The sequence below is a fragment of the Hyla sarda genome, chromosome 2 (genome assembly GCF_029499605.1).
Source record: "Hyla sarda isolate aHylSar1 chromosome 2, aHylSar1.hap1, whole genome shotgun sequence".
NCBI classification, from domain to species: domain Eukaryota; kingdom Metazoa; phylum Chordata; class Amphibia; order Anura; family Hylidae; genus Hyla; species Hyla sarda.
Genome location: NC_079190.1, coordinates 513,610,346 through 513,637,169, shown reverse-complemented (window position 1 = coordinate 513,637,169; position 26,824 = coordinate 513,610,346). Strand labels below are relative to the sequence as shown.

At 36.8% G+C, this 26,824-nt stretch overlaps 1 protein-coding gene and 1 long non-coding RNA gene across 5 annotated transcripts in view; one reads left to right on the top strand and one right to left on the bottom strand.

Moving 5' to 3' along the window:
- LOC130357297 (uncharacterized) overlaps positions 1 to 21,152 on the top strand; it is an 84,217-nt gene extending 63,065 nt beyond the window's left edge. Inside the window, exons 2-3 of the long non-coding RNA XR_008889170.1 lie at positions 17,324 to 17,550; positions 19,246 to 21,152. This is a non-coding gene — a long non-coding RNA (uncharacterized LOC130357297). The remainder of the gene's footprint in view (positions 1 to 17,323; positions 17,551 to 19,245) is intronic.
- The window catches only part of BOC (BOC cell adhesion associated, oncogene regulated), a 135,819-nt gene that overhangs the window by 45,964 nt on the left and 63,031 nt on the right, over positions 1 to 26,824 (bottom strand). For all 4 annotated transcript variants that reach the window (XM_056559962.1, XM_056559965.1, XM_056559963.1 and 1 more), the window contains exon 3: positions 24,174 to 24,443. In XM_056559962.1, the coding sequence (XP_056415937.1) occupies positions 24,174 to 24,443 (270 nt within the window). The remainder of the gene's footprint in view (positions 1 to 24,173; positions 24,444 to 26,824) is intronic.

Sequence of the window (26,824 nt, the reverse complement as noted above, 5' to 3'; positions counted from 1 at the left end):
GGTGCCTCACTCTCCTTGTGCCCCGAACGATTTCCACTCCATGCATGGAGACTGTTGAACCCTCGCACAAATCGGTGGCCGACACCCCCCTCTACGTGTCACTATGGGAGAGACGGAGATAGACGAATGTTGTATCTCCGGCACTCCCACAGACATACATGGAGGGGCGTGTCGGCCACCGCTTCGTGCAGGGGTTGACACGCTCCTTGAGCGGAGTGTAAATTGCACTGTGCACAAAGAGAGCGATGCGCCGGGCAGGAGATCACAGGGGGGTCCGAAGGATAAATGGTTTTCCACAGTACTCCTTTAAAGGGGTACTCTGGTGGAAAACAATTAATTTTAAATCAACTGGTGCCAGAAAGTTATTCAGATTTATAAATTGCTTCTATTAAAAAAATCTTAATCCTTCCAGTACTTATCAGCTGCTGTATGCTCCACAGGAAGTTCTTTTTTTTTTACATTTATTTCCAGTCGGACCACAGTGCTCTCTGCTGACACCTCGGTCCTGGAACTTTCCAGAATAGGAGCAAATCCCCATTGCAAACCTATCCTGCTCTGGACAGTTCATGACCTGGACAGAGGTGTCAGCAGAGAGCACTGTGGTCAGACAGAAAATAAATTAAAAAAGAAAATAACTAACTGTGAAGCATACAGCAGCTGATAAGTAATGGAAGGATTAACATTTTTAAATAGAAGTGTCACGTCTGGGCACACTATTCTCACCCACTCCCCAATCCCTGCCTACTTACAAACCCGCCCTACGTGACGGGTCCATAACCACGGTGACAGTCCCTCCCTAAACAAGTGAGGGGAGTCAACGGTAAAAATAATAAAATGCAATAATACAGACACAGGTCAAGGTACAGTGGGGAGCAGACAGACACAAAACTAACAAACACACACAAAAAGTCAAAGTCCACTATCCATGTCAAAAAACAGTAGTTGTCAAAGTACAAAAACGCTAAAACCAGAAGAAGAGTTAGATAGCGAAGCCAAAGGGTCAAAATGCCAGATATAACAGAAACAGTATAAAGCTAGCTAGGAGTACAAACTGAGCTCTTTAGCAGGCAAAGACTGGGAGTAGACTGCCAGCTTATATGGAGCCAAAACAGGTGCTCCAATCAAGGTCAGCTGACCTGTCCAGACAGCCGGGTGTAACCCAGCAACAAAAAACAACAAAGAACCTGTCAGAACCTTTTAACCCAATAGGTTCTGACAAGAAGTATTTAACAAATCTATTTAACTTAATGGCGTCAGTTGATTTAAAAAAAAAAAATAATAATTCCACCGGAGTACCCCTTTAAAGGAGTACTGAGGTGGAAAACCATTTATCCTATGGATAGGGGATAAGTGATTGAGTACCCCTTTAATTCCACCAACCCAGACAACCAGATCCTCAACCCAATGTCCTAGTGAAAATGCCCTCGAGGGTTACGGCAGAGGGAGGTCTTTTGACAACAACCTCTTTGGTCAACAGTTCGTTCGGCCAACATCCACAAACAGTGATAACTCCAAAAGGTCCATGGTAAATTTCACAAACTCATTCTCCAAAAACTCCAAGAATGGACCCAAAAAATTCCAACCACATATCAGTCAAGTTTAGATTTCTGATACAAAATATCTAAACCTGACTGATTTATTCAAAATATGTTGACACAAAATATTCAAAAACATTGATCAAAGAATCTTTATGGTAGGTATTAGGAGACCTCTAGCCCCTCCAGGAGCCAGTTTCCCAGTACTGGAGAAGAACTTCCATAGACCTAGAAAACAATACATTAAGTAAGACGCCAACTACCTGGCTCTAAAATTATCCACTGAAAGAACCTTCCACTTCCACCTTAATTTATGATGTCGGAAGATGACATTGGTGCGGATCCCACAGAAGTGAAGGACGCTTGATAGTTGGATTGGAGGCCTGCTCAAAGACTCTTTCTCCAACCAGGTCAGCCCCGACCCCCTGCTCCCATAATATGTTTCCTACATTCCCTATCTTCTGATGGGTCACCAAGATGTCGGAAGATGACACTAGTGGGAATCCCAATTGAAGGACACTTGATCGTTGGGTTGAAAGCCTGTTCAAAGACACTTTCTCCAAACCATGTCGCCAACGTTCCTTCAAACTTTTTGGATTGTTTTCCATTGTTGCCCATGAAGATTTTTAACTGAGGGCCTTTATGGAAGTCTGCATGGTCTTAAGGACTACAATGCCTTGTCCACTGCTCCTCTTAAAGCCAAGAATTTTTTGACTTGCCTTGGACACTTTTTCCATATTCTAGTTCTCTATTTTTTTTTTTTACAACCTTCCAGAACGTTCCAACAATATTTTTTCCAGAGAAGAAGCAGCGTATTTACAGACTAACGACCCTCGGTGGAGGAATTTCTCCATTCAGGAAGAAGCACATGTCGCGTGATTACAAACTCAATAAGACCAATCAATAGGGACACTTATTGGAAAATTACAGGGTCGGGGCAGGAAATGACTTTAATGAGAGCTTCATTACCGTGAACCTGCTCTGCTCATTTCAGGCGGAGGCCTCAATGTACCCAATGTTTTTGGCTTTTTTTTTTCTGTTGCTCCTAATGATAATCTCTGGTTACCTCAGACCTCCTGATGAAGGCAATTATCAAAAGCGGAGTTTGTTCCCAGAACAAACTTCACTTTGAGTATTTAGATATTTTTTGGATGGAAAGAGATTAAAAAAATTAAAAAAAAACTGAAAAGTACAAATATTTGTTAAAGGGGTTATCCAGGAATCAAAAAAACAGAGATAATTTCTTAAAAATATTTTGCCATCATTTTCCCGTGTTCCCAGTACAAACTCCGCTTTTGAGTATTTAGATATTTTTGGATAAAAAGAGATAAAAAAAAAAAAGTTGGAAAAGTGCAAATATTTGTTAATAAAACTTTATTCTTATAAAAAAAAAAAACTGGTAGTCAGACCCGACCGTAGAGTCCATAACTCAACGAGAAACGATTCCCAATGATGTTTAACGCTAATGGAATTTTTGACACCTGCGCCAAAAACTGAAGAAAATGAAATGGATTAATCCTTTAAGACTGGGTGGACCCGGCCATAGACGGCCAAGAGAAGTTAACCCTTGGTGTTATAGAAGAATTGAGAGTCACAAATCGTATGGGTTCGAATATGGAGGAGAGAAATAAGACAAAGGAGGGGGGGGGGGTTACTGCAAATTTTTTAGAAGTATTTTTGGCTGGTTTCTCTTTGTTCCATAATATGTAGATAGAGAGAATGTCCCGGAGTATTTCACTTTAATATCCAGAGTAGAAAGTCCTTAATCTGTGAGGGACAGGAGAGGAACCACGGCCCCGGGACACAGGAAATGAAAAGATTTCCTCCGCAACCAAGAATTTTTACGTTAATCTTCAGCTTTTATTTCAGATTCTTCTCTGAATCAACAGAAATGTAATGAGAGACATAAAGGACAGCAAGACGCCAGTCTACTCTATAGAGGTCCCCAAAAACTGCTTCTGTACCTCGAGTTACATCATCCTGTACCCCAAGTGTTATCATCCTGTACTCCAAGTGTTATTATCCTGTACCCCAAGTGTTATCATCCTGTACTCCAAGTTACATCATCCTGTACCCCAAGTGTTATCATCCTGTACCCCAAGTGTTATCATCCTGTACCCCAAGTGTTATCATCCTGTCCCCCGAGTTACATCATCCTGTACCCCAAGTGTTATCATCCTGTCCCCCGAGTGTCATCATCCTGTACCCCGAGTGTTATCATCCTGTACCCCAAGTGTTATCATCCTGTCCCCCGAGTGTCATCATCCTGTACACCGAGTTACATCATCCTGTACCCCAAGTGTTATCATCCTGTACCCCGAGTGTCATCATCCTGTACCCCGAGTGTTATCATCCTGTACCCCAAGTGTTATCATCCTGTACCCCAAGTGTTATCATCCTGTACCCCGAGTGTCATCATCCTGTACCCCAAGTGTTATTATCCTGTACCCCAAGTGTTATTATCCTGTACCCCAAGTGTTATCATCCTGTACCCCAAGTGTTATCATACTGTATCCCAAGTGTCATCATCCTGTACCCCAAGTGTTATCATCCTGTACCCCAAGTGTTATCATCCTGTACCCCAAGTGTTATTATCCTGTACTCCAAGTGTTATCATCCTGTACCCCAAGTGTTATCATCCTGTACCCCAAGTGTTATCATCCTGTACCCCAAGTGTTATCATACTGTACCCCAAGTGTCATCATACTGTACCCCAAGTGTTATCATCCTGTACCCCAAGTGTCATTATCCTGTACCCCAAGTATTATCATCCTGTACCCCAAGTGTTATTATCCTGTACCCCAAGTGTCATCATCCTGTACCCCAAGTGTTATTATCCTTTACCCAAAGTGTTATTATCCTGTACCAAAAGTGTTATCATCCTGTACCCCAAGTGTTATTATCCTGTACCCCAAGTGTTATCATTATGTACCTCAAGTGTTATTATCATGTACCCCAAGTGTCATCATCCTGTACCCCAAGTGTTATTATCCTGTACCCCAAGTGCCATCATCCTGTACCCCAAGTGTTATCATCCTGTACCCCAAGTGTTATCATCCTGTACCCCAAGTGTTATTATCCTATACCCAAAGTGTTATTATCCTGTACCCCAAGTGTTATCATCCTGTACCCCGAGTGTCATCATCCTGTACCCCAAGTGTTATCATCCTGTACCCCAAGTGTTATCATCCTGTACCCCAAGTGTCATCATTCTTTATGTATATCCTCTTCCCTTCACATAACTTGCAATATTTCTTTGTACTTCGCTCCCGTTTCTCTCTTTTGTGCTGAACATTTATCAGAGAACAGATCAGGGAAAGGAATGTCTCTTAGAAAGTCAATGATGCGGGAGATCGGGAGGGGGAGGGAGGGGGTCTCATAAAACACGAGAATTACTGAAATAAATCCCCTTCATTCTGGTTCTCCAGTCCCACAGTAATAATGCTTCCATTGGTAAAGTTATTTCTTAGCTCTACAGTTCTACATAGATATTTAACATTGAGTATATTTAAAGGGGGACAACCCCCCCCCCATCTACCAGGGAAGACAACTTCTTCCTCTCGCACATCCTTGGCACATATCAGAAGGATGACTATGACCCAGCAGCCAACAGGGGAACAAACCCCATGGAACACAAAGAGCCTAACATAGTGGACAACCCCTTGAAGTTTCTTGACAATCATTGTAACAGATACATTATACACGGCTCAAAGAAGTAAAGGGAACACTAAGATAACACGTCCTAGATATGAATGAATGAACTAATGGTATGAAATCCTTTCCTCTTTACATAGTTGAATGCGCTGACAACAAAATCACCAAAAATTATCAATGGAAATCATCAACCCCTGGAGGTCTGGATATGGAGTCACCCTCAAAATCACAGTGGAAAACCCCACTACAGGCTGATCCCACTTTATGTAATGTCCTTAATACAAGTCCCAATGAGGCTCAGTAGTGTGTGTGGCCTCCCCGTGCCCATATGACCTCCCTACAATGCCTGGGCATGATCCTGATGAGGTGGGGGATGGTCTCCTGATAGATGTCCTCCCAGACCTGGACTAAAGCATCCGCCAACTCCTGGACAGTCTGTGGTGGATGGAGCGAGACGTCCCAGATGTGCTCAATCGGATTCAGGGGAACGGGCGGCCAGTCCATAGCATCAATGCCTTCCTCTTGTAGGAACTGCTGACACACTCCAGCCACATGAGGTCTAGCATTGTCTTGTATTAGGAGGAACCCAGGGCCAACCGCACCAGCATATGGTCTCACAAGGGGTCTGAGGATCTCATATCGGTACCTAATGGCAGTCAGGCTACCTTTGGCAACACATGGGGGGCTGTGCGGCCCCCAAAGAAATGCCACACCACACCGTTACTGACCCACTGCCAAACCGGTCATGCTGGTGGATGTTGAAGGTAGCAGAACGTTCTCCACGGCGTCTCCAGACTCTGTCACGTCTGTCACATGTGCTCAGTGTGAACCTGCTTTCATCTGTGAAGAGCACAGGGCGTCAGTGGTGAATTTGCCAATCTTGGTGTTCTCTGGCAAATGCCAAACATCCTGCATGGTGTTGGGCTGTAAGCACAACCCCCACCTGTGGACGTCGGGCCCTCATACCACCCTCATGGAGTCTGTTTCTGACCGTTTGAGTGGACACATGCACATTTGTGTCCTGCTGGAGGTCATTTTGCAGGGCTCTGGCAGTGCTCCTCCTGCTCCTCCTTGCCCATAGGTGGAGGTAGCGGTCCTGCTGCTGGGTTGTTGCCCTCCTACGGCCTCCTCCATGTCTCCTGATGTACTGGCCTGTCTCCTGGTAGCGCCTCCATGCTCTGGACACTACGCTGACAGACACAGCAAACCTTCTTGCCACAGCTCGCATTGATGTGCCATCCTGGATGAGCTGCACTACCTGAGCCTCTTGTGTGGGTTGTAGACTCCTTCTCATGCTACCACTAGAGTGAAAGCACCGCCAGCATTCAACAGTGACCAAAACATCAGCCAGGAAGCATTGGAACTGAGAAGTGGTCTGTGGTCACCCCTGCAGAACCACTCCTTTATTGGGGGTGTCTTGCTAATTGTCTATAATTTCCACCTGTTGTCTGTTCCATGTGAAATTGATTGTCAATCAGTGTTCTTCCTGAGTGGACAGTGGGATCTCACACAAGTGTCAGTGACTTGGAGTTACATTGTGTTGTTTACGTGTTCCCTTTATATATATATTTGAGCAGTGTATATACATTGTGTTGTTTACGTGTTCACTTTATATATATTTGAGCAGTGTATATACATTGTGTTGTTTACGTGTCCCTTTATATTATTTGAGCAGTGTATATACATTGTGTTGTTTACGTGTCCCTTTATATTATTTGAGCAGTGTATATACATTGTGTTGTTTACGTGTTCCCTTTATTATTTTGAGCAGTGTATATACATTGTGTTGTTTACGTGTTCACTTTATATATATTTGAGCAGTGTATATACATTGTGTTGTTTACGTGTCCCTTTATATTATTTGAGCAGTGTATATACATTGTGTTGTTTACGTGTCCCTTTATATTATTTGAGCAGTGTATATACATTGTGTTGTTTACGTGTTCCCTTTATATATTTTGAGCAGTGTATATACATTGTGTTGTTTACGTGTTCCCTTTATTATTTTGAGCAGTGTATATACATTGTGTTGTTTACGTGTTCCCTTTATATATATTTGAGCAGTGTATATACATTGTGTTGTTTACGTGTTCCCTTGATATTATTTGAGCAGTGTATATACATTGTGTTGTTTACGTGTTCCCTTTATTATTTGAGCAGTGTATATACATTGTGTTGTTTACGTGTTCCCTTTATATTATTTGAGCAGTGTATATACATTGTGTTGTTTACGTGTCCCTTTATTATTTGAGCAGTGTATATACATTGTGTTGTTTACGTGTTCCCTTTATATTATTTGAGCAGTGTATATACATTGTGTTGTTTACGTGTTCCCTTTATTATTTGAGCAGTGTATATACATTGTGTTGTTTACGTGTTCCCTTTATTATTTGAGCAGTGTATATACATTGTGTTGTTTACGTGTTCCCTTTATTATTTGAGCAGTGTATATACATTGTGTTGTTTACGTGTTCCCTTTATTATTTGAGCAGTGTATATACACTGTGTTGTTTACGTGTTCCCTTTATATATATTTGAGCAGTGTAGATACATTGTGTTGTTTACGTGTCCCTTTATATTATTTGAGCAGTGTATATACATTGTGTTGTTTACATGTTCCCTTTATTATTTTGAGCAGTGTATATACATTGTGTTGTTTACGTGATCACTTTATTATTTTGAGCAGTGTATATACATTGTGTTGTTTACGTGTTCCCTTTATATATTATTTGAGCAGTGTATATACATTGTGTTGTTTACGTGTTCCCTTTATTATTTGAGCAGTGTATATATATTGAGTTGTTTACGTGTTCCCTTTATATTATTTTGAGCAGTGTATATACATTGTGTTGTTTACGTGTTCCCTTTATTATTTGAGCAGTGTATATACATTGTGTTGTTTACGTGTTCCCTTTATTATTTGAGCAGTGTATATATATTGAGTTGTTTACGTGTTCCCTTTATATTATTTTGAGCAGTGTATATACATTGTGATGTTTACGTGTTCCCTTTATATTATTTTGAGCAGTGTATATACATTGTGTTGGTTACGTGTTCCCTTTATTATTTGAGCAGTGTATATACATTGTGTTGGTTACGTGTTCCCTTTATTATTTGAGCAGTGTATATACATTGTGTTGTTTACGTGTTCCCTTTATTATTTTGAGCAGTGTATATACATTGTGTTGTTTACGTGTTCCCTTTATATATATTTGAGCAGTGTATATACATTGTGTTGTTTACGTGTCCCTTTATATTATTTGAGCAGTGTATATACATTGTGTTGTTTACGTGTTCCCTTTATTATTTGAGCAGTGTATATACATTGTGTTGTTTACGTGTCCCTTTATATTATTTGAGCAGTGTATATACATTGTGTTGTTTACGTGATCACTTTATTATTTTGAGCAGTGTATATACATTGTGTTGTTTACGTGATCACTTTATTATTTTGAGCAGTGTATATACATTGTGTTGTTTACGTGTTCCCTTTATTATTTGAGCAGTGTATATATATTGAGTTGTTTACGTGTTCCCTTTATATTATTTTGAGCAGTGTATATACATTGTGTTGTTTACGTGTTCCCTTTATATTATTTGAGCAGTGTATATACATTGTGTTGTTTACGTGATCACTTTATTATTTTGAGCAGTGTATATACATTGTGATGTTTACGTGTTCCCTTTATATTATTTTGAGCAGTGTATATACATTGTGTTGGTTACGTGTTCCCTTTATTATTTGAGCAGTGTATATACATTGTGTTGGTTACGTGTTCCCTTTATTATTTGAGCAGTGTATATACATTGTGGTGTTTACGTGTTCCCTTTATATATTATTTGAGCAGTGTATATACATTGTGTTGGTTACGTGTTCCCTTTATATATATATTTGAGCAGTGTATATACATTGTGATGTTTACGTGTTCCCTTTATATTATTTGAGCAGTGTATATACATTGTGTTGGTTACGTGTTCCCTTTATTATTTGAGCAGTGTATATACATTGTGTTGGTTACGTGTTCCCTTTATTATTTGAGCAGTGTATATACATTGTGGTGTTTACGTGTTCCCTTTATATATTATTTGAGCAGTGTATATACATTGTGTTGTTTACGTGTTCCCTTTATATATATTTGAGCAGTGTATATACATTGTGTTGTTTACGTGTTCCCTTTATATTATTTGAGCAGTGTATATACATTGTGTTGTTTACGTGTTCCCTTTATATATATTTGAGCAGTGTATATACATTGTGATGTTTACGTGTTCCCTTTATATATATTTGAGCAGTGTATATACATTGTGTTGTTTACGTGTCCCTTTATATTATTTGAGCAGTGTATATACATTGTGTTGTTTACGTGTTCCCTTTATATATATTTGAGCAGTGTATATACATTGTGATGTTTACGTGTTCCCTTTATATATATTTGAGCAGTGTATATACATTGTGTTGTTTACGTGTCCCTTTATATTATTTGAGCAGTGTATATACATTGTGTTGTTTACGTGTTCCCTTTATATTATTTGAGCAGTGTATATATATTGTGTTGTTTACGTGTTCCCTTTATTATTTGAGCAGTGCATATACATTGTGTTGTTTACGTGTTCCCTTTATATATTTGAGCAGTGTATATACATTGTGTTGTTTACGTGTTCCCTTTATATATTTGAGCAGTGTATATACATTGTGTTGTTTACGTGTTCCCTTTATTATTTGAGCAGTGTATATACATTGTGTTGTTTACGTGTTCCCTTTATTATTTGAGCAGTGTATATACATTGTGTTGTTTACGTGTTCCCTTTATATTATTTGAGCAGTGTATATACATTGTTTTGTTTACGTGTTCCCTTTATTATTTGAGCAGTGTATATATATTGTGTTGTTTACGTGTTCCCTTTATTATTTGAGCAGTGTATATACATTGTGTTGTTTACGTGTTCCCTATATTATTTTGAGCAGTGTATATATATTGTGTTGTTTACGTGTTCCCTTTATATATATTTGAGCAGTGTATATACATTGTGTTGTTTACGTGTTCCCTTTATTATTTTGAGCAGTGTATATACATTGTGTTGTTTACGTGTTCCCTTTATATTATTTTGAGCAGTGTATATACATTGTGTTGTTTACGTGTTCCCTTTATATATATTTGAGCAGTGTATATACATTGTCTTGTTTACGTGTTCCCTTTATATATATTTGAGCAGTGTATATACATTGTGTTGTTTAAGTGTTCCCTTTATATTATTTTGAGCAGTGTATATACATTGTGTTGTTTACGTGTTCCCTTTATTATTTGAGCAGTGTATATACATTGTGTTGTTTACGTGTTCCCTTTATTATTTGAGCAGTGTATATACATTGTGTTGTTTACTTGTTCCTTTATATATTTTGAGCAGTGTATATACATTGTGTTGTTTACGTGTTCCCTTTATTATTTGAGCAGTGTATATACATTGTGTTGTTTACGTGTTCCCTTTATATATTATTTTGAGCAGTGTATATACATTGTGTTGTTTACGTGTTCCCTTTATTATTTGAGCAGTGTATATACATTGTGTTGTTTACGTGTTCCCTTTATATATTTTGAGCAGTGTATATACATTGTGTTGTTTACGTGTTCCCTTTATTATTTGAGCAGTGTATATACATTGTGTTGTTTACGTGTTCCCTTTATTATTTTGAGCAGTGTATATATATTGTGTTGTTTACGTGTTCCCTTTATATTATTTTGAGCAGTGTATATACATTGTGTTGTTTACGTGTTCCCTTTATATATATATTTGAGCAGTGTATATACATTGTGTTGTTTACGTGTTCCCTTTATATATTTGAGCAGTGTATATACATTGTGTTGTTTACGTGTTCCCTTTATATATTATTTGAGCAGTGTATATACATTGTGTTGTTTACGTGTTCCCTGTATATATATTTGAGCAGTGTATATACATTGTGTTGTTTACGTGTTCCCTTTATATATTATTTGAGCAGTGTATATACATTGTGTTGTTTACGTGTTCCCTGTATATATATTTGAGCAGTGTATATACATTGTGTTGTTTACGTGTTCCCTTTATATTATTTTGAGCAGTGTATATACATTGTGTTGTTTACGTGTTTCCTTTATTATATTGAGCAGTGTATATACATTGTGTTGTTTACGTGTTCCCTTTATTATTTGAGCAGTGTATATACATTGTGTTGTTTACGTGTTCCCTTTATTATTTCAGCAGTGTATATACATTGTGTTGTTTACGTGTTCTCTTTATTATTTGAGCAGTGTATATACATTGTGTTGTTTACGTCTTCCCTTTATATATATTTGAGCAGTGTATATACATTGTGATGTTTACGTGTTCCCTTTATATATATTTGAGCAGTGTATATATATTGTGTTGTTTACGTCTTCCCTTTATATATATTTGAGCAGTGTATATACATTGTGTTGTTTACGTGTTCCCTTTATATATATTTGAGCAGTGTATATACATTGTGTTGTTTACGTGTTCCCTTTATTATTTGAGCAGTGTATATATATTGTGTTGTTTACGTGTTCCCTTTATATATATATTTGAGCAGTGTATATATATTGTGTTGTTTACGTGTTCCCTTTATATATATATTTGAGCAGTGTATATATATTGTGTTGTTTACGTGTTCCCTTTATATATATATTTGAGCAGTGTATATATATTGTGTTGTTTACGTGTTCCCTTTATATATATATTTGAGCAGTGTATATACATTGTGTTGTTTACGTGTTCCCTTTATATATATATTTGAGCAGTGTATATACATTGTGTTGTTTACGTGTTCCCTTTATATTATTTGAGCAGTGTATATACATTGTGTTGTTTACGTGTTCCCTTTATTATTTGAGCAGTGTATATACATTGTGTTGTTTACGTGTTCTCTTTATTATTTGAGCAGTGTATATACATTGTGTTGTTTACGTCTTCCCTTTATATATATTTGAGCAGTGTATATACATTGTGATGTTTACGTGTTCCCTTTATATATATTTGAGCAGTGTATATACATTGTGTTGTTTACGTGTTCCCTTTATTATTTGAGCAGTGTATATATATTGTGTTGTTTACGTGTTCCCTTTATATATATATTTGAGCAGTGTATATATATTGTGTTGTTTACGTGTTCCCTTTATATATATATTTGAGCAGTGTATATATATTGTGTTGTTTACGTGTTCCCTTTATATATATATTTGAGCAGTGTATATACATTGTGTTGTTTACGTGTCCCCTTTATATATATATTTGAGCAGTGTATATATATTGTGTTGTTTACGTGTTCCCTTTATATTATTTTGAGCAGTGTATATACATTGTGTTGTTTACGTGTTCCCTTTATATTATTTTGAGCAGTGTATATACATTGTGTTGTTTACGTGTTCCCTTTATATATATTTGAGCAGTGTATATACATTGTGTTGTTTACGTGTTCCCTATATTATTTGAGCAGTGTATATACATTGTGTTGTATACGTGTTCCCTTTATATATATTTGAGCAGTGTATATATACATTGTGTTGTTTACGTGTTCCCTTTATATATTTGAGCAGTGTATATACATTGTGTTGTTTACGTGTTCCCTTTATATTATTTGAGCAGTGTATATACATTGTGTTGTTTACGTGTTCCCTTTATTATTTGAGCAGTGTATATACATTGTGTTGTTTACGTGTTCCCTTTATTATTTGAGCAGTGTATATATACATTGTGTTGTTTACGTGTTCCCTTTATATATTTTGAGCAGTGTATATACATTGTGTTGTTTACGTGTTCCCTTTATATTATTTGAGCAGTGTATATACATTGTGTTGTTTACGTGTTCCCTTTATTATTTGAGCAGTGTATATACATTGTGTTGTTTACGTGTTCCCTTTATTATTTGAGCAGTGTATATATATATTGTGTTGTTTACGTGTTCCCTTTATTATTTTTGAGCAGTGTATATACATTGTGTTGTTTACGTGTTCCCTTTATTATTTGAGCAGTGTATATACATTGTGTTGTTTACGTGTTCCCTTTATATATATTTGAGCAGTGTATATACATTGTGTTGTTTACGTGTTCCCTTTATTATTTTGAGCAGTGTATATACATTGTGTTGTTTACGTGTTCCCTTTATATTATTTTGAGCAGTGTATATATATTGTGTTGTTTACGTGTTCCCTTTATATATTTGAGCAGTGTATATACATTGTGTTTACGTGTTCCCTTTATTATTTGAGCAGTGTATATACATTGTGTTGTTTACGTGTTCCCTTTATTATTTGAGCAGTGTATATACATTGTGTTGTTTACGTGTTCCCTTTATTATTTGAGCAGTGTATATACATTGTGTTGTTTACGTGTTCCCTTTATATATTTGAGCAGTGTATATACATTGTGTTGTTTACGTGTTCCCTTTATTATTTGAGCAGTGTATATACATTGTGTTGTTTACGTGTTCCCTTTATATTATTTTGAGCAGTGTATATACATTGTGTTGTTTACGTGTTCCCTTTATTATTTTGAGCAGTGTATATACATTGTGTTGTTTACGTGTTCCCTTTATTATTTTGAGCAGTGTATATACATTGTGTTGTTTACGTGTCCCCTTTATATATATATTTGAGCAGTGTATATATATTGTGTTGTTTACGTGTCCCCTTTATATATATATTTGAGCAGTGTATATACATTGTGTTGTTTACGTGTTCCCTTTATTATTTGAGCAGTGTATATACATTGTGTTGGTTACGTGTTCCCTTTATATATTTGAGCAGTGTATATACATTGTGTTGTTTACGTGTTCCCTTTATTATTTGAGCAGTGTATATACATTGTGTTGTTTACGTGTTCCCTTTATATATATTTGAGCAGTGTATATACATTGTGTTGTTTACGTGTCCCCTTTATATATATATTTGAGCAGTGTATATACATTGTGTTGTTTACGTGTTCCCTTTATTATTTTGAGCAGTGTATATACATTGTGTTGGTTACGTGTTCCCTTTATTATTTGAGCAGTGTATATACATTGTGTTGTTTACGTGTTCCCTTTATTATTTGAGCAGTGTATATACATTGTGTTGTTTACGTGTTCCCTTTATATATTATTTTGAGCAGTGTATATACATTGTGTTGTTTACGTGTTCCCTTTATTATTTGAGCAGTGTATATACATTGTGTTGTTTACGTGTTCCCTTTATATATTTGAGCAGTGTATATACATTGTGTTGTTTACGTGTTCCCTTTATTATTTTGAGCAGTGTATATACATTGTCTTGTTTACGTGTTCCCTTTATTATTTTGAGCAGTGTATATATATTGTGTTGTTTACGTGTTCCCTTTATATATATATTTGAGCAGTGTATATACATTGTGTTGGTTACGTGTTCCCTTTATTATTTGAGCAGTGTATATACATTGTGTTGTTTACGTGTTCCCTTTATATATATTTGAGCAGTGTATATACATTGTGTTGTTTACGTGTTCCCTTTATATTATTTGAGCAGTGTATATACATTGTGTTGTTTACGTGTTCCCTTTATTATTTGAGCAGTGTATATACATTGTGTTGGTTACGTGTTCCCTATATTATTTGAGCAGTGTATATACATTGTGGTGTTTACGTGTTCCCTTTATTATTTGAGCAGTGTATATACATTGTGTTGTTTACGTGTTCCCTTTATATATATTTGAGCAGTGTATATACATTGTGTTGTTTACGTGTTCCCTTTATATATATTTGAGCAGTGTATATACATTGTGTTGTTTACGTGTTCCCTTTATTATTTGAGCAGTGTATATACATTGTGTTGTTTACGTGTTCCCTTTATTATTTGAGCAGTGTATATATATTGTGTTGTTTACGTGTCCCCTTTATATATATTTGAGCAGTGTATATACATTGTGTTGTTTACGTGTTCCCTTTATATATATATTTGAGCAGTGTATATACATTGTGTTGTTTACGTGTTCCCTTTAATATTTGAGCAGTGTATATACATTGTGTTGTTTACGTGTTCTCTTTATTATTTGAGCAGTGTATATACATTGTGTTGTTTACGTGTTCCCTTTATATTATTTGAGCAGTGTATATACATTGTGTTGTTTACGTGTTCCCTTTATATATATTTGAGCAGTGTATATACATTGTGTTGTTTACGTGTTCCCTTTATTATTTTGAGCAGTGTATATACATTGTGTTGTTTACGTGTTCCCTTTATATATATTTGAGCAGTGTATATACATTGTGTTGTTTACATGTTCCCTTTATATATATTTGAGCAGTGTATATACATTGTGTTGTTTACATGTTCCCTATATTATTTTGAGCAGTGTATATACATTGTGTTGTTTACGTGTTCCCTTTATATATATTTGAGCAGTGTATATACATTGTGTTATTTACGTGTTCCCTTTATATATTTGAGCAGTGTATATACATTGTGTTGTTTACGTGTTCCCTTTATATATTATTTGAGCAGTGTATATACATTGTGTTGTTTACGTGTTCCCTTTATTATTTGAGCAGTGTATATACATTGTGTTGTTTACGTGTTCCCTGTATATATATTTGAGCAGTGTATATACATTGTGTTGTTTACGTGTTCCCTTTATTATTTTGAGCAGTGTATATACATTGTGTTGTTTACGTGTTCCCTTTATTATTTGAGCAGTGTATATACATTGTGTTGTTTACGTGTCCCCTTTATTATTTGAGCAGTGTATATACATTGTGTTGTTTACGTGTTCCCTTTATATATATTTGAGCAGTGTATATATATATATATTGTGTTGTTTACGTGTTCCCTTTATTATTTGAGCAGTGTATATACATTGTGTTGTTTACGTGTTCCCTTTATTATTTGAGCAGTGTATATACATTGTGTTGTTTACGTGTTTCCTTTATTATTTGAGCAGTGTATATACATTGTGTTGTTTACGTGTTCCCTTTATATATATTTGAGCAGTGTATATACATTGTGTTGTTTACGTGTTCCCTTTATTATTTGAGCAGTGTATATACATTGTGTTGTTACGTGTTCCCTTTATATATATTTGAGCAGTGTATATACATTGTGTTGTTTACGTGTTCCCTTTATATATATTTGAGCAGTGTATATACATTGTGTTGTTTACGTGTTCCCTTTATATATATTTGAGCAGTGTATATATATTGTGTTGTTTACATGTCCCCTTTATATATATTTGAGCAGTGTATATACATTGTGTTGGTTACGTGTCCCCTTTATATATATTTGAGCAGTGTATATACATTGTTTTGGTTACGTGTCCCCTTTATATATATTTGAGCAGTGTATATACATTGTGTTGTTTACGTGTTCTCTTTATTATTTTGAGCAGTGTATATACATTGTGTTGTTTACGTGCTCCCTTTATATATTATTTGAGCAGTGTATATACATTGTGTTGTTTACGTGTTCTCTTTATTATTTTGAGCAGTGTATATACATTGTGTTGGTTACGTGTCCCCTTTATATATATTTGAGCAGTATATATACATTGTGTTGTTTACGTGTTCCCTGTATATATATTTGAGCAGTGTAGATACATTGTGTTGCTTACATGTTCCCTTTATATATTTGAGCAGTGTATATACATTGTCTTGTTTACGTGTTCCCTTTATATTATTTTGAGCAGTGTATATACATTGTGTTGTTTACGTGTTCCCTTTATATTATTTTGAGCAGTGTATATACATTGTGTTGTTTACGTGTTCCCTTTATTATTTGAGCAGTGTATATACATTGTATTGTTTACGTGTTCCCTTTATTATTTGAGCAGTGTATATACATTGTATTGTTTACGTGTTCCCTTTATTATTTGAGCAGTGTATATACATTGTGTTGGTTACGTGTTCTCTTTATTATTTGAGCAGTGTATATACATTGTGTTGTTTACGTGTTCCCTGTATATATATTTGAGCAGTGTATATACATTGTGTTGTTTACGTGTTCCCTTTATTATTTGAGCAGTGTATATACATTGTGTTGTTTACGTGTTCCCTGTATATATATTTGAGCAGTGTATATACATTGTGTTGTTTGACTGTTCCCTTTAGTTTTTTGAGACTCACTTTTTGTTTCATTTAGGTGAAAAATTTCCTACAAAGCAAAAACTCTGGGCCGAATCGCGTCCATAAGTTGATTCTCTTCGTTGACGTGCACGTATATTAGGACCCCTCGGGGAGCAGGAGGTCACCCCAGCGCTGCTGTACATTCCGGCCCGTCATGGTGGCTGCTATTTACATTGGACTGTACCTTAAGCAAATTCATCTCAATTAAGGGCTCTGGAGACCGACCCCCCGAAAACCTGATAGGTGTGTAAGCCGACGGGCCCTGCTATATGGAAGAATGGTTCTTTGTGTTTCCTTCAGACTCGATCTCTTCTGTGGCGGCATTTCTGCCGTGCGCGCAGCAAAGAAAAACAGAGTATGCAAGTCATCATGAGGGACGGCCATGGGGACGTAGACAATGCGAGAGAAGCCGCCATCATGGTTGTCGTCATGGACCATTTATTCTACCTTACAAGGAGCTCTCTGTATGAAGATGGATGATGGGGGGGCTAAGACCGAATCTTAGGGGCCTACTCTAATTGTATTACTACAATGTCATAGAAGTGAGTTGGAACTCGATTAAAAGCTTTAAAGGGGTATTCCGGTGAAAAACTATTTGATTTGTAAATTACTTCTATAAAAAAAAAAAAATCTTAATCCTACCAGTACTTATCAGCTGCTGAAGTTGAGTTGTTATTTTATGTCTGACCACAGTGCTCTCTGCTGCCACCTCTGTCCATCTCAGGAACTGTCCAGAGTAGGAGCAAGTCCCCTTAACAAACCTCTCCTGCTCCGCACAGTTCCTGAGACGGACAGAGGTGGCAGCAGAGAGCACTGTGGTCAGACAGAAAAGAACAACTCAACTTCAGCGGCTGATAAGTACTGATAGAAGTGAGTGGGGACTCTATTAAAAGCTTTAAAGGGGTGTTCCAGTGAAAAAACAATTTGATTTGTAAAATACTTCTATAAAAAAAAATCTTAATCCTACCAGTGCTTATCAGCTGCTGAAGTTGAGTCGTTCTTTTCTGTCTGACCACAGTGCTCTCTGCTGCCACCTCTGTCAGTCTCAGGAACTGTCCAGAGTAGGAGTACATCCCCATAACAAACTCATCCTGCTCCAGACAGTTCCTGAGACAGACAGAGGTGTCAGCAGAGAGCACTGTGGTCAGACAGAAAAGAACAACTCAACTTTAGCAGCTGATAAGTACTGGAAGGATTAAAAAAAAATTATAGAAGCAATTTACAAATCTGTTTATATGAAAAAATATATATTTGTCACCTGAATACCCCTTTAAGGGAAATTGATTTCATAGAAGTGAGCACCAAAAGCACCACTAGGACAACTTCATCTGACTCGACACAATATATATTTATTCTTTAAGGCAGTGGTCACAAACTGTGGCCCTCCAGCTGTTGCAAAACTTCAACTCCAAGCATGCCCGGACATGCTGTCTGTGCATGCTGGGAGTTGAAGTTTTGCAACAGCTGGAGGGCAACATTTCGGAACCACTGCTTTACGGGATATATACTGTATATACAGTAAATATGTCAGCAACCATATATATAGTGTGCATATGGTTACCTGTGCAGGATTCAGACAGTCCCCGGGAGCGAAGAAAAGAACAACTCAACTTTAGCAGCTAATAAGTACTGGTAGGATTAAGATTTTTTTTTTATATAGAAGTAATTTGCAAATCTGTTTCAGACAGTCCCCAGACATTATAGCAACAGCTGGAGGGCAACAGTTCGGGGCCACTGCTTTACGGGATATATACTGTATATACAGTAAATATGTCAGCAACCATATATAGTGTGCATATGGTTACCTGTGCAGGATTCAGACAGTTCCTGGGAGTGAAGAAAAGAACAACTGAACTTTAGCAGCTAATAAGTACTGGTAGGATTAAGATTTTTTTTTATTTTTTTTATAGAAGTAATTTACAAATCTGTTTCAAACAGGATTCAGACAGTCCCCGGGAGCAAAGAAAAGAAGAAAAGAACAACTCAACTTCAGCAGCTGATAAGTACTGGTAGGATTAAGATTTTTTTTTTTTTATAGAAGTAATTTACAAATCTGTTTCAGACAGGATTCAGACAGTCCACAGACAGTTTAGCAACAGCTGGAGGGTAACAGTTCGTGACCACTGCTTTACGGGATATATACCATATATACAGTAAATATGTCAGCAACCATATATATAGTTTGCATATGGTTACCCGTGCAGGATTCAGACAGTCCCCGGGAGCAAAGAAAAGAACAACTCAACTTCAGCTGCTGATAGGAACTGGTAGGATATAGATTATTATTTTTTTTTTATAGAAGTAATTTACAAATCTGTTTCAGACAGGATTCAGACAGTCCCCGGGAGCAAAGAAAAGAAGAAAAGAACAACTCAACTTCAGCAGCTGATAAGTACTGGTAGGGTTAAGATTTTTTTTTTTTTTTTATAGAAGTAATTTACAAATCTGTTTTAGACAGGATTCAAACAGTCCCTGGGAGCAAAGAAAAGAAGAAAAGAACAACTCAACTTCAGCAGCTATTAAGTACTGGTAGGATTAAGATATTTTTTTTTTATAGAAGTAATTTACAAATCTGTTTCAGACAGGATTCAGACAGTCCCCAGACAGTTTAGCAACAGCTGGAGGGCAATAGTTTGGGACCACTGCTTTACGGGATATATACCGTACATACAGTAAATATGTCAGCAACCATATATATAGTGTGCATATGGTTACCCGTGCAGGATTCAGACAATCCCAGGGAGCGAAGAAAAGAACAACTCAACTTCAGCTGCTGATAGGTACTGGTAGTATTAAGTTTTTTTTTTTTATGGAAGTAATTTACAAATCTGTTCTAGACAGGATTCAAACAGTCCCTGGGAGCAAAGAAAAGAAGAAAAGAACAACTCAACTTCAGCAGCTGATAAGTACTGGTAGGATTAAGATTTTTTTTTTTTTTTTTTTTTATAGAAGTAATTTACAAATCTGATTCAGACAGGATTCAGACAGTCCACAGACAGTTTAGCAACAGCTGGAGGGCAACAGTTTGGGACCACTGCTTTACGGGATATATATCGTACATACAGTAAATATGTCAGCAACCATATATATAGTGAGCATATGGTTACCCGTGCAGGAATCAGACAGTCCTTGGTAGCGAAGAAAAGAACAACTCAACTTCAGCTGCTGATAAGTACTGGTAGGATTAAGATTTTTTTTTTTATAGACGTAATTTGCAAATCAGTTTCAGACAGGATTCAGACAGTCCCCGGGAGCAGAGGGGTTAAGAGAAGTCGGCATCCATTCCTGTGTAATCATATCTCTCATTAAAACTATGTGCCCCCCCCTCCGCTCGTCCTCTACATGCTCATTTATCAACTCTCAAGCAAAAACACTACCCCTATTCTGCTCAGGAATGTGTTTTCAGAAACTCTATCCCACTCTCCAAGCCTGGGCCAAGTCCCAAAACTCTCAAGGATTAATGACAGGGGGCTCTTAGACCCTCATCCCCCCCACCCGTATGCACTTCCATCTCGAGGGGATCTAGTTCTTGGTATGTTCACCTGCATACTGCATTGTTACTGATCCTGAGCTCTGGGGAAGGGGCGCACAGCTGCAACCCATGAAATTGTCAAAATTCAATCACCTTTGTCTAACCCCTTCCCTGCCGGAGGGGAAAAGCCACAGACTGATCCGCATTCCGAGGAAGTTCTGACGTCAAAACAGTCTTCACGCCGTCTCCAGACCCCCTGCGCCCCAAATATGTTCCCTACATCTCCACGAGGAGTCAATAATGGACGAATATTAAAAAAGGCTGAAAATAAAAAATACTCATGTAAACCAGGTCTGGACCTATATCTTATAGGACGGGAAAGATGCGACTATGGGAAAATAATAAGTGATCAGTAGAATGGGAAAGTGATGCTAATTGTCCGTCTATAACACTAACACAAGAATCTGGGTATACAGCAGCGTCCATTGGGGACAGTAATGGGATCTAACCTCACCCCAATAGTGCTGGATGTTCAAAACTCGGCATTGACTCCATAACATTCAGATTTACTCAAAAATTCTTAAAATCTATTCATAGGGGCAAAACAAACATATAAAATGGGCAGTGAAAGGCGAAACAGATCAACGCATTTCAGGCTGCTCTGGTCCTTCAATATGATCGTATGAAAACAAGAGGATAACAACAACACCTATATACTAGGATAACTATAATATATACTAGGATGACTATAATATATACTAGGATAACTATAATATATACTAGGATAACTATAATATATACTAGGATAACTATAATATATACTAGGATAACTATAACACCTATATACTAGGATAACTATAATATATACTAGGATAACTATAATATATACTAGGATAACTATAATATATACTAGGATGACTATAATATATACTAGGATAACTATAATATATACTAGGATAACTATAATATATACTAGGATAACTATAATATATACTAGGATGACTATAATATATACTAGGATAACTATAATATATACTAGGATAACTATAATATATACTAGGATAACTATAACACCTATATACTAGGATAACTATAATATATACTAGGATAACTATAACACCTATATACTAGGATAACTATAATATATACTAGGATAACTATAACACCTATATACTAGGATAACTATAATATATACTAGGATAACTATAATATATACTAGGATAACTATAATATATACTATAATAACTATAACACCTATATACTAGGATAACTATAATATATACTAGGATAACTATAATATATACTAGGATAACTATAATATATACTAGGATAACTATAACACCTATATACTAGGATAACTATAATATATACTAGGATAACTATAATATATACTAGGATAACTATAACACCTATATACTAGGAAAAATATAATATCTATATACACAAGGATAACAATAATATATATATAGTAGGATAACAATAATATATATATATACTAGGATAACTATACTATATACTAGGATAACTATAATATATACTAGGATAACTATAATATATACTAGGATAACTATAATATATACTAGGATAACTATAATATATACTAGGATAACTATAACACCTATATACTAGGATAACTATAATATATACTAGGATAACTATAATATATACTAGGATAACTATAATATATACTAGGATAACTATAATATATACTAGGATAACTATAACACCTATATAGTAGGAAAAATATAATATCTATATACACAAGGATAACAATAATATATATATAGTAGGATAACAATAATATATATATACTAGGATAACTATACTATATACTATATATATATACTATATATATATATATATACTATAATAACTATAACACCTATATACTATAACACCTATATACTATAATAACTATAACACCTATATACTATAACACCTATATACTATAACTATAACACCTATATACTATAACACCTATATACTATAATAACTATAACACCTATATACTATAACTATAACACCTATATACTATAAATATAACACCTATATACTATAATAACTATACACCTATATACTATAACTATACACCTATATACTATAATAACTATAACACCTATATACTATAACTATACACCTATATACTATAATAACTATAACACCTATATACTATAACACCTATATACTATAACTATAACACCTATATACTATAACACCTATATACTATAATAACTATAACACCTATATACTATAATAACTATAACACCTATATACTATAACTATAACACCTATATACTATAACTATACACCTATATACTATAATAACTATAACACCTATATACTATAACACCTATATACTATAATAACTATAACACCTATATACTATAATAACTATAACACCTATATACTATAACTATAACACCTATATACTATAACTATACACCTATATACTATAATAACTATAACACCTATATACTATAACACCTATATACTATAACTATAACACCTATATACTATAACACCTATATACTATAATAACTATAACACCTATATACTATAATAACTATAACACCTATATACTATAACTATAACACCTATATACTATAAATATAACACCTATATACTATAATAACTATACACCTATATACTATAACTATACACCTATATACTATAACTATACACCTATATACTATAATAACTATAACACCTATATACTATAATAACTATAACACCTATATACTATAATAACTATAACACCTATATACTATAACTATAACACCTATATACTATAAATATAACACCTATATACTATAATAACTATACACCTATATACTATAACTATACACCTATATACTATAACTATACACCTATATACTATAATAACTATAACACCTATATACTATAACTATAACACCTATATACTATAACTATACACCTATATACTATAATAACTATAACACCTATATACTATAACACCTATATACTATAACACCTATATACTATAACTATAACACCTATATACTATAACTATAACACCTATATACTATAACTATAACACCTATACGCTCCTCCCCATCACACGTTTGCCTAATAAACAACACCGACAAGTGAAGCACAAGAACATTACAAAAACAACTGTAAAGATCCCAGCAATCACTTCCATAAGGTTAACGATCACATGTCCTATAATAAGACGACGCATGGGCCACAGCAGCAGTTTTACTAATGAGATAGAAAGACAAAGGCCCCCGGTCCAGGGTGGACCCCATTACTGTCCCAGTTTGTATGTTTAGTTCTTTCTCACTGAAATGGTTAAATGTGTCGTCTGACTGATCATACTGCAGTTTAACCCTTTCACATTCCACATTACAGTCACCTTCTGACCGATACTTACTGGCTAGGGTGACAATTGCCGGAACGCTGGCCATGGCTCCAGCCGCGCTGCGGGCGATGCACTGATATCTCCCCGCCGTATCATTGTTCAAGCCGGTGATCACCAAGGTTCCTCCAGAAACCAAAATCCCGGGGACGCCTCCCAGCTCCTCTCCGTTCAACCTCCAAGAGATGGCGGCACTGGACGGTTCCACCGCGCAGCTAAGAGTGACCGATCCACCATATTTCTGGAATGTAGAGACGGGCTGGACCAGGAACTGCAGGACTGGGACTGAAACAAAGATATTAAGAAATGAGTATAAATCAGTTGTAAATGTTGCGGTATTATTTGAGCACTGTTTGGCATTATATCCTAACTGTATGGCAGCATTAGAGTTGCCAATTGGTATCGTTGTTGGCCAAACAGATTCCCCAACTTTCCCATAAACGTCCTTGTTCTGCTCGGTTTCTCTACAGGAGGAGCGGACATAATAAAGTCCAGCAATTCTAATGGGTCATTCTCCCAATATCTACCATCAGTTTGGGGGTATACAACATAGGGGGCGCCATAACGAATATCCATGAGACTTCTAATATGGTGTTGGATTTTGCCCCCACAATCACAAGTAAGCTTATAACAACCAATCACAGGTCAGCCCATAACAACCAATCACAGGTCAGCCCATCCAACCAATCACAAGTCAGCCCATGCCAACCAATCACAAGTCAGCCCATAACAACCAATCACAGCTCAGCTTATAACAACCAATCACAGGTCAGCCCATAACAACCAATCACAGGTCAGCCCATCCAACCAATCACAAGTCAGCCCATGCCAACCAATCACAAGTCAGCCCATAACAACCAATCACAGGTCAGCCCATGCCAACCAATCACAAGTAAGCTTATAACAACCAATCACAGGTCAGCCCATAACAACCAATCACAGGTCAGCCCAGAACAACCAATTACAGGTCAGCCCATACCTCAGATCCTTTCACCAACCAATCACAAGTCAGCTTATAACAACCAATCACAGGTCAGCCCATAGCAACCAATCACAGGTCAGCCCATACCAACCAATCACAGGTCAGCCCATACCAAGCAATCACAGGTCAGCCCATACCAACCAATCACAGGTCAGCCCATACCAACCAATCACACGTCAGCTTATAACAACAGATCACAGGTCAGCCCATAGCAACCAATCACAAGTCAGCCTATACCGCAGATCCTTTCACCAACCAATCACAGCTCAGCTTATAACAACCAATCACAGGTCAGCTCATACCAACCAATCACAGGTCAGCCCATAACAACCAATCACAAGTCAGCGTATAACAACCAATCACAGGTCAGCCCATAGCAACCAATCACAAGTCAGCTTATAACAACCAATCACAGGTCAGCCCATACCAACCAATCACAGCTCAGCTTACAAAAACCAATCACAGGTCACCCCATAGCAACCAATCACAGCTCAACTTTCATTTTTCATATTACTAAGGTAAAATGACAGCTGAGCTCCGACTGGTTGCTATGGGCAACAAACCACTCTTAGGCCATGTTCACACGGAGACATTTTGTGGATTATCCACCTGGAAAACACTGATGGACATTCACCAAATAGCAGGCGCCGGCAGAACGTTCCAGTGCTAGGACTGCTCGTAAACGCGCAGTCTCCACAGACACCAATCAATGCCTGTCAATTCTTTTGGCGGAGGCCAGAATCCAAAATGTTGCCGTGTGCACAGTGCAGCCGAATCTTATTGAAAACAATGGGACTCTGCTGCAACGGAATTTCCAAGGGGAATTTTTCTGCCGGATTCCGCTTGGAAATTCCACCGTTTTCACACAGCGCAAATTCTCCACCGAGGAAATTCAGCATAGATTCCTCTGGCCGCAGCCTCCCCCTCCCCGAGTGTTTCAATGTCAATTCTGATGCTCAGTGCGGAATTTCCACCACTCATCTCACAGATTTCCCATTATAGTTAATCCTGGGTGCCGCAGCCCGACCCTCTATATTACCCCCATTTACTGCCCTCTGCTGACCCGGTGACATCACTGCACGCACCCCAGGCAGACGCAGCACTGAGCGCCCTTTGTCCGCCGGACTCTGTTTCCCATCCTCCTAAACCCCACAATGTCTTCCACATGTGCTGAAGCCGCTCATCTCCACCGTCCTCCCAGGGACTATATAACCTTTATGGTATGACATCATGTCTGCGTTGTGTCAATGACATCACACATTGCGCCCCCCGGGGATCATTATTAGTGACCGTCATGTGATTAGACCAGAGCAGCAAGTACAGGAAGGATTATTCGCTGTCCGCGAGAAAGTTTTAAATGTTACGCATATTTAAAAAAAAAAAAAATTTGGCAATATTTTTATTCAATTGTCCTCATTTTACTATCTATATTGATGTCCCCCAACCAGCGTGCCTCCAGCTGTTTCAAAACTACAACTCCCAGCATGCCCGGACAGCTTTAGCTGTCCGGGCATGCTGGGAGTTGTAGTTTTGAAACAGCTGGAGGAACACTGGCTGGGAAACACTGCTCTATATTATAAAATAATCCTGGAATCTTGCAGTACTCGCTGTGGCCACTAGGCCTGAAACTGAGCTGAGAATTCCTGTTCTGTACAGATCACTTCTCAGCAGTCATGTGTTCCCA